Source organism: Paralichthys olivaceus, chromosome 2, assembly GCF_024713975.1.
Source record: "Paralichthys olivaceus isolate ysfri-2021 chromosome 2, ASM2471397v2, whole genome shotgun sequence".
Taxonomy (NCBI): domain Eukaryota; kingdom Metazoa; phylum Chordata; class Actinopteri; order Pleuronectiformes; family Paralichthyidae; genus Paralichthys; species Paralichthys olivaceus.
The window spans coordinates 8454336-8471609 of record NC_091094.1 but is presented as its reverse complement, the minus strand read 5'-3'; the positions used below and the strand labels follow the sequence as shown (position 1 = coordinate 8471609).

Sequence of the window (17274 nt, the reverse complement as noted above, 5' to 3'; positions counted from 1 at the left end):
AATATTGTTCAGCAGAGATTGACAGATACTATGAACGAGAAGTCAGGATATCTTAACCTTGACTTCTTTGTTTAAACATTTTTGGCTAATTTATTTCTTATCAGGCCCCTGATTTTATAGAACTGCAAGTCTGCACTCTGTTATAAATAGTTCAATACCATAAACATCAATTATGTTTAGTAATCCTGTATAAATGCCTATTTTTAAGCCATCTCTGTCCCACAAATCTCATTGCTTGTTTCTTTCATGACACGCATTCAGGTGTCGAGCGATATAAATGCAGCTTGTTTCAGAGGCTTCTCCATCTAGACAAGAGTGATACAAACTGGCAACCAAAACATTTCTGGCATCAATATGGTCTGATTTAAAACCACCAAATAAAAACATTAAAACTGCTGCGGGCCTTTAAAAGCCCACGTTGTCCCATTTAGCAGTGATTGTACATTAAAGAAGCTTTTTCAGGCACTGTGTGAAGTCTGTGAGCTGTAAAGTAGCATGTAAAGCACCGTCTTGGGAAGTGTTTTACTGCATTGAAAACCCTTAAAAATCTAATATCACTACAGAGTGCACAAGTCAGCCTCAGACCAGATGGTAAAACACTGTCGATAGCTGGTGTGTGCAAACAATGCACTGGACACCAAGCTCGGGCGGTTTCCAAAATCTCTTTTTTCAGGTTGTGAAAGGGCCAAGTGTGGCAGCACCACCATGACTGACCACCTGTGATGCATCAATGCACTTATCTAAAAATGGATTCAGGAGTCTTACTGTATAACTATTGTGGATGGATGGAGCAGATTTATATTTACAGCCCCAGGGGCAGTAAGGGTATCCTTATACCCGCACAGGGAAACACAGGATGACACAACTAATTCATCTCGGCAGCATCATGACAGCTGGGCTGGAGAGAGTTTGGGAAAGGGGAAATGGTTGTGATGAATGACTTTCAGAGTGCGGCTCCTAGCTATAGCAAACAGTCACCCAGTCCCCGCAGGCCCGGTGCCTCCTATTTGCCGCTCAGGGAGAAATGAATGAATGGCCCTTTGTGAAATAAATGGTCCCTTTCTGCCTGACATTTACAAATGAATCATTCTTGTTAAAAACAAATCCTTTCATTTGTGATATTATTTGTCGAGGTGTGTTTGCTGCGCTGTACTCAGAATTCCGGGTTCATCAAAAAGCACACAGAGCGGTGGGGTTTTAAAAAATGTATAAATAGTTCAGCATTTTGGAAATCATGCTTCTGTGCTCTCATAATGAGACGGAGATGAAAAGATGTACATCAATCGCGTCAAACGCAGGTCTGGAGTCGTGATATTTTAACCAGGATCTAAGTGGGTGCGGTGGCATGCGGTGCATGTAGAATGTTTGATGCCGTCTTGCATGTGGAGCAACAACATTAAAATCTGTGCTCAGTGACAGTGCCACGCTGTAATGCTGTAGCTGCAGGTGATGTGTGTTGGTACATAACTATGGATTGGACTATGGATTAAACAACATATCATGCGTTCATTCTTGAGCTTTAAGGATGATAAACGTCTTGTTACTCAACTTCAACTATATTCCCAAATACTGATATATGCGTAATAAGCTAAAAGGGGTCCATATTTAGTTGGACTGCATTGATATCAATCTTCCTTATATCACTCTTGGAAATAAAAGCAAATTTGTATTCTTTCCAAAATGTCACACTATTCCTTTAATAACTTGGCAGGGAAGACAGTGATATCAAAATCCTTAGCCTTTTAAATGTTCCTACATATTTTACTGATTCTTACCACAGACACTATACTTCATGCACACTCCCCTCTCTTCATGAGAATATATATATCCTTTCAATGTGGTTTGTTTTTAAAGAAATACACGCTCGAGTACCACCTACCCTCTCCCTGAGAGGCAAGTTGAATCTTAAAAGTCTTACCCTTTCAAAAGATTACACCGAGCTTGCTTTTGATGTTAAATTCTGTATAAGTACGATCAAGAACCTCTCAAGTAGAGATCCTCTCCGGGTATCCTGTCACGTTCTATTAATTTCAGTCCCTGCCTAGTTTAAGATCACTTTATAATCACAGCCTTATCAGATGCTATTAACCAGCATATTCAGACAGGTGAAAAAACAAAGAAACAAAACACTTCTTCGATTTCTTGCCTGGATGCACTGCTTTTATTCCAGCTCTGTCGCTGCAATTTGTGTACGTCTAAATTCTGTCTGTTCTCCTTGTCAGGGGGATGTCAGGCAAGCAGGGGAAGCAGGGCTAATGAAGGAGGGTCGATAGTAGTCAAACTGGGTGACAACTCTCTGGGAAAACTCACACAGCGCACACACACTGGGCAAGATCAGACTGCCAGAAAAGATGAACCAGACAGTCCAAACCCAGCTGCACGTTGAGGCTCACCTAAATGGATCTTTCATTTTGATTTAATTTCAGTCTCCACTGTAACAGTTCCTCTGGAGATACATGTACAGAGAGCAATATGGTGGCAGGTAGCTCCCATGAGTGTGTGTTCATGTTATATCTGCAGGTGCATGTTTGTGTGCAGAGTAGGCTGCTAATTGCCGGCATGATTTATTTGCTTTTGTTCCACTAATAACTCTGAGGTTGACTGAACAGGGATGTGTAGATTGGAATTAAGAAGACACACCTCCCTGCTGATGAATATAATTCTTTCACTCGATCTCAATCTTGGTGTTAAGATTTACATCAGTTGTGTTTAGCTGTGTGTGGAGCTGAACAACATAATCAGCCCTTTCTCCAGCTTTTCCCAAAGGCGCCAGCAGCCGACCTGCAGTGATCGACTCTGAGTTCCTGGGATGAAACAAAGACCAATCAATCAATAGACCTCCCACTAACATTAATCCAGTGCAGGTGTGTTTACAATTTTGAGATCGTTTACATTTCAGGTACTTTGCCACAGTGGTTATCCGGGGTTAATCAGGCTACATGCATACATTTTAGCTTTAAAGCCATGTTTTAAAAGTAAAACTATCTCCGTCATGACAAGCCTTTTAGCTCCATGTCCCTGACCTCTTGTAAACCAGAAGAAAACGTTTTCTCTGCAGTTAGATGCTTGGTTACATACAATACTACAAAAAAGGAATAGAAATGCTGAAAAGTGAGAGCAAGGATTTCTTTTCCTTGGACCGAAGAATCGTGGAATAGTTAATGCTGCTTGACATTGGTTGTTGACTGATATGAACCAATAAAAAAGCGAATGTGAGTGTATGTGCCATCATTACATTTTCACCTCTGGTCATTTGTATACTTGTTTGTAAGTAAGATTAAAATAATAAAAACAACAGATTTCAACAAAACCTGGTGGAATAATTGAGTTCTGGTGAAGATCTGTTCTATTCTAATACAATAATGACCTGATGTGTGGACACTGTTACTGGTAATCACTCCTTCATACTAGTTGTTAAGAGAGACCTTTAGAGTGAAACTTTACTGAAAATGATGGGCAACAAATTCAAAGTCACTTTTCGAAAACAAAATAATTGGGGCTTCAAAAGTCTCGCCAGTGTCACTGTAACTGTAAAAGTAGAACCAGCCTCGTTCCAGCCCAGCAGCGCCCTAATGTTGCTCCATGTCTGCTGGATGAGTTATTGGGCAATTTAGTTTGAAGAGTTAGACGTGTCAGGGCTGCATGTTGGCTTTTGACCAAGATAATCATCAAACAACAAATACTTTTGTAAAGGGACTCAACTAATTAAAGATTTAAAGTGACATTCAATAAAAAACCCACAGTTATTTACGCAAATTCTAAAAACTTGGACTTTCCTGTCATCTCTTTCTCTTGCACACACACATAAATATACACAGATAATGTCAATGTACATAAATGTCTGAGGGAAAGTGTCCTGCTGATTCAATGTTCTGCCACAATGAGCCACTTGCTTCCTAATGGAGTCCTGCTGACCATGACAGATGTAGTCACCTATGAAACCCTGGAGAGGGGAAGCAGATGATACCATTTTGTCCATAAACACCAATAGCCCTCAGGCATCCACACGTAGCACACACACATCCCAACGTGGGGACACACACAGACAGAGACACTTAAGAAGACAGAGGAAGAGAGAAACACGGAGCAAGTCTCTGAAATGGAAGACACCTTTTCTCTTTACAGCTCTTCTGACGTCCTTTCTGTCATTTGGAGCCAGATGTCTCTTTTTTTTGAGCTCTGATATGAAGGACAATCCTGTAGGAAGTTATTAAGGACCTCTCATCAGCCTAATTAACTACTTGTAGGTGGCTATTGGCCCTGTTTCGGACACTTGTCATATGTCTTATTCATATATAATTGCTCCGGCAAAATTGCAGTGTCCCTCATTTACACATCATTAAGTGCCATTAATCTTAGTTGAGGAGTAAAGTGAAAGGTCTGTCCTTCCATTTATGCCACTTTAATGATCAACTATCATTTGTGTTATGAAGTGTTGGCTTATACTGGGTTGGCTGGAAAGAGGTATATCCGTCCAATTTAAATGACACAGTCTTTATGTCCTATTGGACTCAGTTTAACAGGCTGCTGCTGCACCTCTCGTCATCAGCCTTCAAAAGGTGACTGATGAGAGGTTTAATTAAATGGGTGGGATCTGAGGTGAGTCAAACAGACAGATTGAAAGAGAAGAGAGGTAGAGAATGAACAAGGGGATGAATTTCTGTCAAGGCCATCCGTGGCCACAGCAAACAAACCTCAGCTTGTGTTTGAATTTGTACTATTAATTTTTTTTAATCCCCACAACACACAAATAGAGTTTAATCCCTCAGGAAAATGGTTCTTTCAAAAAATGCAACTGCTGGCAGCAACTCTGCTTCTGCACGACGCTTTAAAGCTGCAGTAAGCAAAAATCTGAAATAAGCTACACATGCACACGCAACAAACAAGCTTGACCAGAAGCAGCTGGAGGCAGGGGTTTGTCGTGTCATCTGGGTTTTTCATACCTGCAAAGATTACCAAATATCAGCTGAGACGTCAGACCTCTTCACAAGCCTCTATTTGTGTTGTGTAAACTATTAGCAACGCTCAAAACAGCCACTCATCACCTGCTTTCATGGTAAAACCACCAACACAACCTAGTAAACTACTTCAACACAAAACCATGAGGAGATGCAGAGGTCTAGTTTCACCTCAGACTGTTTGAAATACAACATGCTGAAAGGTTATTATGGATTTCTTTGCCCCACTACCCCAAAAAGTAACGGTCGCTGCAACTCAGGGATCCTGATGTCGATCTCAGTGGGAGTCAAATGATTCTTTAAAAGAGGGGATTAAGTCATTTCTTATAAACAGAAAAATAAAAGAAACTGCATCCAGCACATCAGAGCCAGAGGCTCCATGAAAGACAGTTTATGCTCCAAAATCATTGTGAAACACTGCCCCCTTGTGACCACCTTTTGATATAAGTGCATGTCAGCAAAAGTGGAATAACATGTTGAAAAGCCTTGAAAACAAGGTAGAGCGTCTCTGAGTATCAGAGCTTTCACTGACAGATCATCAGACTTTTTAAAATGAGAAGTTAGGAGAGAAGCATTAGATATAATGGGAGTTACTGTAAATGTCAAATTTAAAATCCATTTGAACCTCAGCACACAGAATTGCAGTAAATGTAATGGTGATAAGCTGTAGCTGTGCTTTAAAGAGGGACCTCAGAACCTGTGATCTGAGAATAATGGCCAAGCAGATGAGATAAGTCACAGACAGCGATCTGCATTTCAGTCTCACCATAAATATTTAATGGTCTTGTGCTGTCACCTCAGAGGGGAGGAGCACTGTGTTAATGGCCACTTTCTGACTGAGCCCATACTTTTTCTAAATCAAACTCATTTCCATAACCTGAAATTTCAAATCCCTCATCTCACTTCACTGTGCTCATTAAGAGGTCAGGGGCAAGAAACTGAAACGACACGTGCAGACTTATACAGTCTATGGTGCAGACACTACGTGCACTGACGAGGCAGTTTGTTCTGCACAGATGCATTTACATCAACTTATTAAGTGTGTTGTTGTGCGAGTACCACCTGCATTTTAAACAAACTAATGAAAGAGTAAGAATTGAACATCCATCAAGCTGCATGAATGCATTTCACTTGTACAAAGACACAAAATACATCACAAAATGATTCCACATTACAGAGACACAAAAATCAATTTCTATTTGAAGAAGTGACAGTTTAATTAGGCTAACAGCACAGGGTGTTGAGCAACTGTTGCACCACGAGCGGCAAGAGCCAACTGAGTTCAGCAGGCACTTGGTGTCAGCAGCGCTATATTCAGTTTATCTTTATTCTTTGTTATGCTATAATTTATTTTGCCGTTACATTATGATTTACCATGCTGTTCTTTTAAAGACAATTTATGGACATCTAATTTATCATGGCATATGGTTGAAGATAATTACATTACACTTTCCCTGATACGATCTCTTCCCGAAGGCAGCTTAAAAGAAATGCTGTGCTGTAACAAGCATTCACAGCAGATGGAGAGGCGAGCTCTGGCATTTCATTTTCCTTTCTGTGAAAATAAAATATTCCCTCGCAGTCGGGTCTGCGGATCTGTCCGTTAGAGCCTGAGCCTGGGGTGCACGGACGGATGCTCTTGACAAGACAGGAGAAGGGCGTAACCAGAGCCACTGGCTGGTTCTGTTGACAATGCTGAGCTGGGGAGAAAGGGAAGCTGAATCTAATGGGCTGTGGCTGGAGCAGGAAGCAAGGGTTTTGATCACTTCTCTGAGGGAGGCTCACATTCTGCTCTGAGACAGAAATGCTGCAACCCGAACTGCCTCTTTTCAGGGCGTTAGCCGAGCTTCACTATTGACCTAGCCCCCAGCAAGAAACACAGACACAGACACACACACAGACTGGAACATACATTCAACCACCAGACTGAGATGTTAGAGAGATGGAGAGGGAAGAGGGATGGACAGAAAACCCTGGAGACTTAGAGAGAGAGAAACCAATCAATCTACTCACTTTCTTTCCCCCCCTCCTGAGTACACCAGCAGTGAAGGCTGCAGGAACATTAGTGGCTCTTTAGTAGATAAAATAAACAGGCTCCAGCAGGAGTTCAAGGTTCTCCGCACTGGGACCCCTGGCGTTGCAAATTGCAACATTACACAAAATAAATACACTCTATTGATTTTCTTTGTAGGAAAATGACAGCGGTAATACATAATGCATGCTCTGGGGTGAAGTTAGGCTGCTGTATAGATACAAGCCATAAGGGTTTCGCAAGCCGGTTAGCAATAATGCTAGTCTCTCTTCTTCCCTGTATGTGATTTACAGATGTCATATTGTGGCACCACTTCCTGCAGGATTTATAAACTGTAATCTTTTATTAGATCACTGAAAAGCTGTTAATTTAATTTTTGTGTTGTAACTCCTCCCTGATGGATTCTTTGACCACTGGAAAAAGGGCTCTGGGCTAAAAATGAAATCATAAACTGCTGAATAACATTTACAATTTAGACCTATTGTAATATAATCCATGTATAGTCAGTCAACTGCAATTATAGATGTTGATGAGACACAGGTTCCACAAGTCATCAGGGTTCCATGAGTGCATCTGAATGTATCATAGACTGTATAAAGATAGACGATGCTGCCATCTTGTGCTGACGTTATTTGTTGCCAGTCTGCGCAGTAATGAAATCATGGTATTGAGGTCCCATCGATGAATGTGGTCAAACAATCACAAGTCTCAGATGTCATGTCTAATTAAACTAAACACAACAGAAAGACCCTTACACTTAGATCAGTTTGATGAGAACTACCAGAAATAACAGAAGCCTGCGGAAAATTAGTTTTACATGTTATTTGGCTTTTAAGTACGGTCCATGTCCTATCCACTAACATGGAGGAGATAGGTTTTATGACCTTTACTGCAGGCAGCCACCAGGGGGGCGATCAAGATGCTTATGTCATCCGTCTTTATATACAGTCTATGGTCTACATATAGGCACTGCCATATCCTTCGCTTTAAAACAGACTAGGTTACATTGCATCAGGTACAGGTAGAAAAAAAAAAAAGATGATTTCAAAATGTTCAAAGATATCCTTCATCTTTGATCCTGACACATACACTGCATGATATATGTATATATATATATATATATATATATATATATATATATATACCATGCATCACTTAAAATAGCTCAGCATTCTTTTGCATAATCAATGTGTCTGTTGAACTACCAGTTATCTACACACACAAAATCACTAGTATCTAATAGAGAAAGCTTTTCTTAAATAGCTGCTTATCAAACCTGTACTGAACAATATCAAGGCAACGCTAAGAATATAAAAGTTGCTGTGGAGACAAATCAAACAAAAAGGGGTTCATTACAGCTGCCTGAAGGTGCATGAGCTGAAGTAATAATCAATGATTTATTTAGAGGGAGGCTGACTGTCATACAGAAGGATTCAAGTCAAACCCTCAACAGAGGTAATAAGTCTCATTAGAGCAGACACAGAAATAATTACTTGTCACTTTGTTTGGCAGGTCTTTACCTTTAATGGAGGGACCTAAAACCTGCAGGCATGCTTCTCATCATTTGGTTTAGAAACAATATATATTACAAACAGGACTCTCATAATCTGTACAAGACAACTCACACCACTAAGGCTACATATGTGAGATTATTTCATAAATGACACAGGGAGGCTTTGGAAAGGCTTCCTTGTAGCTTGTTCTGTTCAATTCTCACAGATAAAGCTTCCCCTGCGACTCTAAATGGACAAGACAGTATAAGATTGGTACTCAGGATAGCACATAAAGTCCAACAGGTCCAACAGTCTCCTTATAAAACCACATGTAAATCTCCTAGATCCGGATCTCTATATGAATCACACGCAGATAACAAGAATAATCAAGATCCACTGGTTATTCTCTGGATAAATGGTGGAAATGTCATAAAAATGTTAAATAAAGTGATTAAAAACATTCTTGATCTGCCCCATTGTCCGGATCCACGCCAAAATTTACTGACTTCTTTCTTGGCTCGAGTCCCATCCATTAAGCTTTATGTAAATGTGTTCAGTAGTTTTTGCGTAATCCTTCTTATCACACAACTAACCAATCATCCAACCAACCAACCAACCAGCCAGTCAACCCACCAACCAGCCAAATAAACAAACGGAAAAGGGTAAAATCATACATAATCACATCACATCCTTACACAGGTATAATATATATGATACTAATGCAGTTATATAGTAAATATAACCTGCTTGTATCTTTCCCATCACAAGTGACAAGATGTTTACTAAACATGTAGAGTGTAAGAAACTGTAAAAGACACCATTTTATGATATATTCAAAACTTTGTACTTTTTATCAAACTATTTATCGTGGGAAGTTTGGATCACTGATCATGGAAGATACTTGGTGCAAGAGCAGATGTTCTACTCATTTTAATCCAGAGCCTGTCACAGTGTCATGATAATGGAATCCAAGAAGCATCCCATCTAATTCAAGCTAAGACGTTATGAAAGCAAGAATGAGTTTTAAGCTGCACCAAGGCGGCAATATCTGTCACTGAATACAGTCTGCTCACTGCCTCCCCACGTGCTAATAAAATGGCAGACTGCACTGCAGTCACAGCACTTTGTCTAAAAAAGGATATCAACAGAGGATGACAGCTGGTCCTATTTCACCTCAAGGACATTGTCCATGCACCAAACTCTTTTTCATTTATGATACTGATTGTCAGTCTTGGACATATTTCAGGTTTTTGCCTGGAAAAGATAATGAAACCTGACTAAAAATATGTAAAGTAAGATCTATAGTGAGCTGTCAAAGCTGAAGTTAACCCTCTATTTTTTGCCGATGATAAATCATGCCGGCTGTTTGCGTCAACATGCTGGATGCCCTCACGGTGAAGGTAAAGTTTGCGAGACAAAGAGAGCTCTGTGAGGGAGACACTACTTTCAACCTTCATAAAGTTCTTTTTGTTGTTTTCTACTTCACCTTCTTCACTGCGGCAATAATTCTGTTTTACTGCAGAATCGTTAATTTTCTCTAACTTGCAGCCACTGTACTACGCAAATAAAGAGGCCGACTTTAATTATTTGTACCTTTGTGGAACCATCTGCTGAGGCTGATAAACCGTATTCACACGTTTCCTTTGCTTTTCCAGGTTTCACCTCCACATTTTTTTGCTTGATGACAGGATGCAGCCCTTAACTGCTCTCAACTTCTGAAGATCCCAACCTCATAATGTCAGAGCTGCTTTCATTCCGTGCTGATGCTTTGAGACTTCCTGATTAAAAATCGCCCGTTGAGACAGGTGTTCAGATTTTAATGTCAAGTCACTCTGCTTGTCTCTTTTTTAAAAATTTCCTGTGACATGTAAATACATCCTTTTAGGACACATATATAAATAAATCATATATGAGACACTGATGTTATATGTCAAACAAATCAAATGCATTTGCAAGTGCTTTAATTATGGGTAGGGATAGGATGTTAAAGATTAATTATTACCGACATTATAATTTAGAGACTAATGCATAACAAAGCAATCAATAACAGAAAAGTTAAGATAACAAAATATTTTTAAGATTAACTTCAAATTTATCTTATCTATCTAATCAAATATCTCAATTCAAAACTCATTGATTATAATAAAATTGACAGAATTTTAAGCAATCTTGCTAAAAATTATTTGAAGGAATAATTAATTTAATCAAAAAAGGTTAGCTAATTATATCTGTGTATAAGTACAGTTTTAAACTTCACAGTAGCAGTAATTTCTGTCGTTGAATAAAGCCTTCGTGTATAGAAACTGGCACAGAGCATGCAGTCACAGTACTTTGTCTAAAAAAGCATATCAACAGAGTCTGACAGCTGGTCCTATTTCACCTCAAGGACATTGTCCCTACACACAACTCTTTTCCATAAATGATACTGATTGTCAGACCTGGGCATATTTCAGAAAAGATAATGAAACCTGAATAAAAATAAGTCATGAAGATCTATAGTGAGCAAAACTTTTCTCTCTTCCCAAAAAATGATGAACATTGCTTTTGCTGATGACCAACTAATAAACTATTTATTTATAAAGGGTTCTTTAACAAACAACACAAATGTTGTTATCGGGTCTAAAATTAGATTCATGTGTCATGTACTTGCTTTTACACACTGATATAATTGTGGCTCATGTAACGCTAGTAAATCCATTAGCAGTCTGCACATAGCTATCTGTAACTGTGCAAAGGTCAAGCAAATCAATAGACCAATAGCTGGATATTGTCAACACTACTTGGTAATTCAGTTCCTCCTGAGTGCTCTCTGATGTGCACCATCAACGGAAAACATGGGGCAGCGGTTACACAACCAAAAATGCCAAAATACCAGGACATGTGTGACTTGCATCAGGCTGCAGTTAGATTTGATCTGAGCAACACAGAGACTTCTCCCGTGCCTGTTTAATTCAATAACAACAGCTGTATGCCAAGTATACCAATTAAGTAATGGACCCCGATTTTATTATGTCTACTCTTTTGATATTTACAATGAAGTTTCATTAAAGCTGATATGCTGACTTGGAAAATTCACTTTTATTTATAGCAATGACTCAGGATTGTAAGTAACTGTATTACTGTGAATTAATGCTCTCTTCTGTGATTTTCAACAAAGTTCCCTTCTCTTTTTCTCAATCTTGTGGTATTACAGTTTCAACTTGAGCAGTTGATTTTACAGGACATTGTCATTTTATTACAATGAACCCCAGCAGGCGACAGCCCTTGTTGAAATCAAGCCGCCTCTCCCCTCATTATTTGGGCCATATTCCAATTTTAGATGCCAAAATGAAATATTACTGACGGAACAAAAACCATCAATTCTACCAGACACATTTAAAATATCTGCTGAATATATGAAGTGTCCGACTAAAACTATGTTGCTTCCCAGAAATAGAAAATATGTGAAACTATCTTGAACGCGCTTCTTACCTCTTTGAAGCTCTCAGGACCACACTCTAACCCTCTGAAGTTACACTCCAGCAGCATGTCCTCTATGCGGTGACGAGTACGGGTGTAGAATTCATCCATGCTGAAGCGAGAGCCTGGAAGACGATCGGGCTCCGGGGCAAGTGGAAACCCTGGTGCCATTCCTTCTTCGAAGCCCAGCAGTGGTCCCATGAAAATCAAGTCACTGAAGCTCATCTGAGACTTTTGCACAAAGTTGTAGTTACAAAGGGTGACCGCCGGAAAGGTCATGTTCTTGGCAAATTTTTCATCCAGCATGGTGATGTGATCATATTGGAGGAAGTATATGACCCTGTCGGCCACCTGGAACAAGAACGCAGACAGGGCCACGGTGAAGACCACCGCCCACAAACCCTGACGAATCCCAAACTTCTTGTCCTCCACGAACACATGGTTGGCGCCATGGAGCGAGCAACCGCTGAAGAAAGTGGCCAGGTCATCCACCTCACCGACTTGGTCCTCTTCGTCGTCCCCCTGACTACACCCATCCAGGTAGTCCTGCGTGTCCCTGTCGCCGTAACCCTTCTTCACACGCTTGTAGTGGTCATCAAATGCGTCTTTGCCATATCCTCTGCTGGGCTCGTCGTCCGCAGAGAATGAGATGGTGCACATTATTCGGACCGGCATGGTGGCAGGACGAATAAATTATAATGCAGAGAAATATAATAGCAATCTGAAGCCAGAAGTCTGGTCCTTGAAGAGTCTAATGTCTTTAAAGGAATTAAGTTAAGCAAGAACAGAAGTGGTGACACAAAACCATAAATTGAAATAATCCTGGAAGTCACCAACCAAACACAACTAGAAAAGTCAGGAAGGTATAAATTCTGCTTCAAACTAGGCTGACTCCAAGTGTGTCAATCAGAACACAGACCGGATCAAGCACACTGTCCCAGATGAAGTCAAAACATCATCAGAGGTAAGAAACACAAGATGAAAATCAAACCACACACACGGCTCAACACCACTCACATCTACTCTGACTTGAACTGAGTTGCCTTGCCTGGGGTTTGTCCTTGTGTCTCTCGGGCAGATCCATCCCTTAGTGCAAATTTACAAAGAGAGAAGACGAGGGAGTAGAAGAAGAAGAAGAAGAAAGGAGTAGGAGGGGGGGAAAGAGGAGGAGAGGAAAGAAGGTGAGGCCATGGGGAGTATAGGAAACAGAATACTCCCGCAGGGCCCAGCCACAGGTCACCGTGCAGGGGCAGTTTCACCATTTACAGGAAAAAAAACAAGGTTTCACATGGTGGAGGAGAGAAAATGAAAGAGAACAGCAGTCGGTGTACAGTAGCAAAAGCTTTACATAGGCTGTTTATTTCTGCTGATCTGACTGTTCAGTGTGACCTCACTTGAGAAAGAAATCGAGCTCAGCACAGTTGTGTAATTAAATGCAAATAATACTTAGATGTTATTGAAATCACGTCAGCTGAGCAACCGAAAAAGATTCTCATCGCACCTTATATGCTTTACAAGATCTGGTGAGTTTTATCAAGTGAGAGAAAACAACAAAAGATGTGTAATTTTAGGAAAATCTAAGAGAAAGTGATTTCTTGTCTTGAAAAGTGAGAAAAAGGAGAAAGGAGAAAAATCATGAATTTAATCATGACTTCCATTTGGTCATTGTTGGTTCATTCTCATGACTCATTTTAACAACAGATCACTTTCGAATAACAAATTATAGAGAGCAGTTTTAAATAAAATACAAGTGGGACAGAGAGAGGGGGGAGAAAGAGAGGAGGAGAGAGAGAAAGTGAGACAACATCATCTTAAATTGATCCTCTCGTTATTGACTATGGAGATAAATGCAGATTCCCAGAGGTGGTGTTGGTTGTGATATGAAAAGGAAATGTAAGAGACCGATCTATCCGTATCGATCCACCTCCATTAGACTGCTGAGATTATTTTCAGAAAGACCATGGTGCCAGCGAACGAAACCTTAGACGCATTTAGGGGAACCATGACGGCATTCTTTACAATAAAAACCTAATGATACCACAGATACCTCTGAGGAGCAGCCACATTAAACCTGTAAAACCAACGGAGAGCACATTACACAAACCGATCCACCGTGTTGAGCTTTAAAATCATAACAACCTGCCGGCGTGTTTTCATCAGGCGGAGACGTCTTCTGAGAGGGTGAGAATGGGTTCAGACTTGGTCAATATGTGTTTAGCTACAGCTTTGAAGCTTGAAGAGAGCAAACAAAAGAATCGAGGCCTCGACCTTGATCTGGCTGAAACGTGGTGCCTGCTTAACAGCGCCTGGTGGTAGCCGCTGGTTTTCGAATATGTACGGCTATAGTGATTACTAGATAGCCTCTGGCATTCAGCCTGACCTAACAAGAAGGTCACAGCGCTCCCTCAGCTGCGGTGTCTGAGCCTTCTGAGAGGTGCCACTGCATGAATATTCACACACGCTAACACCCCAGATGTGGCACAAGATGGCAGCTTGTGAAACTGCTGCTGGGGAAATTAAACTGTACAAAGGCGTTCACTGACCCCCTGAATGCAGTCTGATGATTTAGGTTCACGGCCGTTCTGTCAAAATATCTTAATTACGTTGTCAGGGCAGATTTATTGATGCATAGAGGGTGGCAATAAATCTCCGCTTTGTTTTGACTTCTATGTTCCTGTCAAAGAAATAAATTCAGAACCAAACATGAATGTCTTGCTCAATTCTTCCCCATTTAACTATGTTTATTCACCCGGCCTGTCATTACTCATTGCTCTCACGTCGTGCTCTGCCTCAGTGTGCATGTTGATGTCCACCAGGGGGCAGCAGCAGCACATTTAATCCTCTTAATCTCTCTTTAGGGATGAAACTGTTATGACAAGGCATCTGAAGAGCTGATAGGCATCTTTTTGAAAGAGTGAGGAAGGTAAAATGTGATGACAACAGCACTTTCTACTTGTGTTTTGTATGTTTCATGTCTCTATTTTATTTAAATATTGTTACGTATGATGAGCAGGATTATGTCTCATTTTTATCGTGATGTTTTAAGTTCATATCAAAAGGAGTTGCATGTGTCAAACAACTGCAGATAAAAGGGTTAACAAAGCTACATATTAAACAGAAACAGCTATTGGGTTCATCCATTGACAAAATACAGCTTTGGGCTTTTAAATCAACAGCAAATTGTCCCTAGACACACATTTCATCATGACAGGAATTAAAGAGCAACACCACTTGCGTGTTGGACCATTAACCAGCCCCTGATTCAGATACAGCTGGGGACAGTCTTCATCTCCTTATCCCCTCATTTCCTGTCAACTCTCTAAAAAAAGCAAACAAATCAGAGAAGTAATGTACTGTGATGTTCGGGAAAACATTTGTCCCAACACATGACCCCTGAGCCAACTTACAACACAGGAAACAATTAAAAAAGCAATATGAGAATGTTTTAAGGGTTCATTTTCACATTAGGTCAAGAGGTGGCAGTGTTGTGATGCGAGTAACCTCAGTCATATCTAAAGTATGTAACCCCTCGGGCCGGTATTCCAACAGGGCCGAACATCTTGCCATGGTCAGATTGAGAAGAGCGCAGGCCAGATGAGAGGAGAGGTTTAACGTTCTCTTTCAAGACCCTCTCACCAGCTCCACTTTCAGCTAGAATCAACCTGGCGTTGCCATGGATACATTCTGGCCGTCAGCAACAGAGGATGCACAAAGCCCATTACTCAGAACATGCATATAGTCACACATGCACATGGGCACACATGCACACACACATGGACAGAGAGACAGACTCACACACACTAAACGGATGTTGATGCTTCCATATAATTTATATGACACATGAAAATGTCTGTCCTGCGCTTCTATCACATTAACACACGACAGACACATACACACACACACACACACACACACTCTGGATAATATCTGTGAACCTCATAAATCAGCAATCGATCAGAATTTGAATTGAGACGAGAAGGAGAATCAAGATGACAAAATAAAGATATAACAAAAGGAAAAGACTTGACGCACAGAGGCAACGATATTTGTCCCTCAAAGGTAGTTTTCAATCAATAGCCTAACATTTATATTCTTATTGCAAGATTCAGTGAATTCAGACTGCGCATGAAAAACAACGAGCGAATAAACAAGAAAATGAGCTCAGTCCATTCCCAGAAGATGCTGTGGTAGAATGGAGCCGGGGCCAAAGGCAATGATGCCGTTCTCTAAAACACAATATTCAGTCTTAATCTTTCAACATGGGGATATCTGATACACACAGTTTCATACGCTGAAGCTCCCCTCTTAGGAGGAAACAATATGGAAAGGAACAATGGCCTATCTTTTAAGTGAGCTGTTGTGGCCGAGCAGCACATTTCTTATTTAAAGCAGTGCAAAGGTGACACATCCCTTCATGACTGAGCCTACGATACAGATGATGATTCGTACATTTGTGTAAGTTTTCTTTTCAGCTACCATCAACTCTTTTCTGTCTTTGTGTTTCCTGCACAACACCTTTTACTGATATCTATCCTGCATGAAAGATGAAGTTAATGACTCCAGATGTTATATACTAGGTTGGTTATCACGTCTATATGGTGCCTTGACAGCCCCCTCTCACATGCAGCAAAGCTCACATACAGAAATCAATATAACCTCTGCATATTCCTCTGTGTGTGTCAGTGTCTTCTCTGAAGCATGCTGAGAATGAACGTTGACCCGGTGCTGCTATTCAAGTGCCTCGACTGGGAATCCTCGTCTTTCGCGTCTGATTTGAATCTTCCTCATTGAGAATAATCATCTCCAGCACATTCTCCAAGATCTCTGCCCTTCAGGAAACCAGTTCTATATTTATAATACACAGAGTTCCTCATGTGTGTCTGGTAGAAGACAAGTTGAATCATGTTTTTTGGAACAGAGGTTTTTCAAGCTCGTCAGGAGGCTCTTGACGCTGGTAGTCAAACCTCTGGTTATTTATATCTTTATAAAGAAGAGATCATTGGATTGAGCCAACAAAAAGACAATTGTTCATGATAGATATTTGAGCCGTGTTATATATTTTGGTTCCTCATGTTGACTAAAAAGATGCAGCTAACCTGTCTGCCAGCAGGAACAGCTTCATCACTTAACAGCGTTACACATCTTTTGCTATCAGGAAGAGTAAAGAGGAAAGCTGTGGATTTCTACACCCTTTTTTTTTTCCATTTCTCAGGTTAATCATTAATCCATGTTGCAACTTGAAAACTAAAACACAGATATGGAAGGTTTGTTTATGTCTGCTCTGCTGTCCTTTAAAACTAAGCTTTTCCCACATTGTGAATATAAGTCGATG

General features: G+C 40.5%; 1 protein-coding gene across 3 annotated transcripts in view; it reads right to left on the bottom strand.

Annotated features, from left to right (window-relative positions):
• The window catches only part of asic1b (acid-sensing (proton-gated) ion channel 1b), a 143660-nt gene that overhangs the window by 35521 nt on the left and 90865 nt on the right, over positions 1-17274 (bottom strand). Inside the window, exon 1 of one of the 3 annotated variants that reach the window (XM_020096843.2) lies at positions 11955-13057. The exons of the other annotated variants lie outside the window; for them this stretch is intronic. Within the exon in view, the coding sequence (XP_019952402.2) occupies positions 11955-12617 (663 nt within the window). The 5' untranslated portion in view covers positions 12618-13057. Of the gene's footprint in view, positions 1-11954; positions 13058-17274 lie in introns of those variants that run through there. 3 annotated transcript variants of the gene reach the window in all.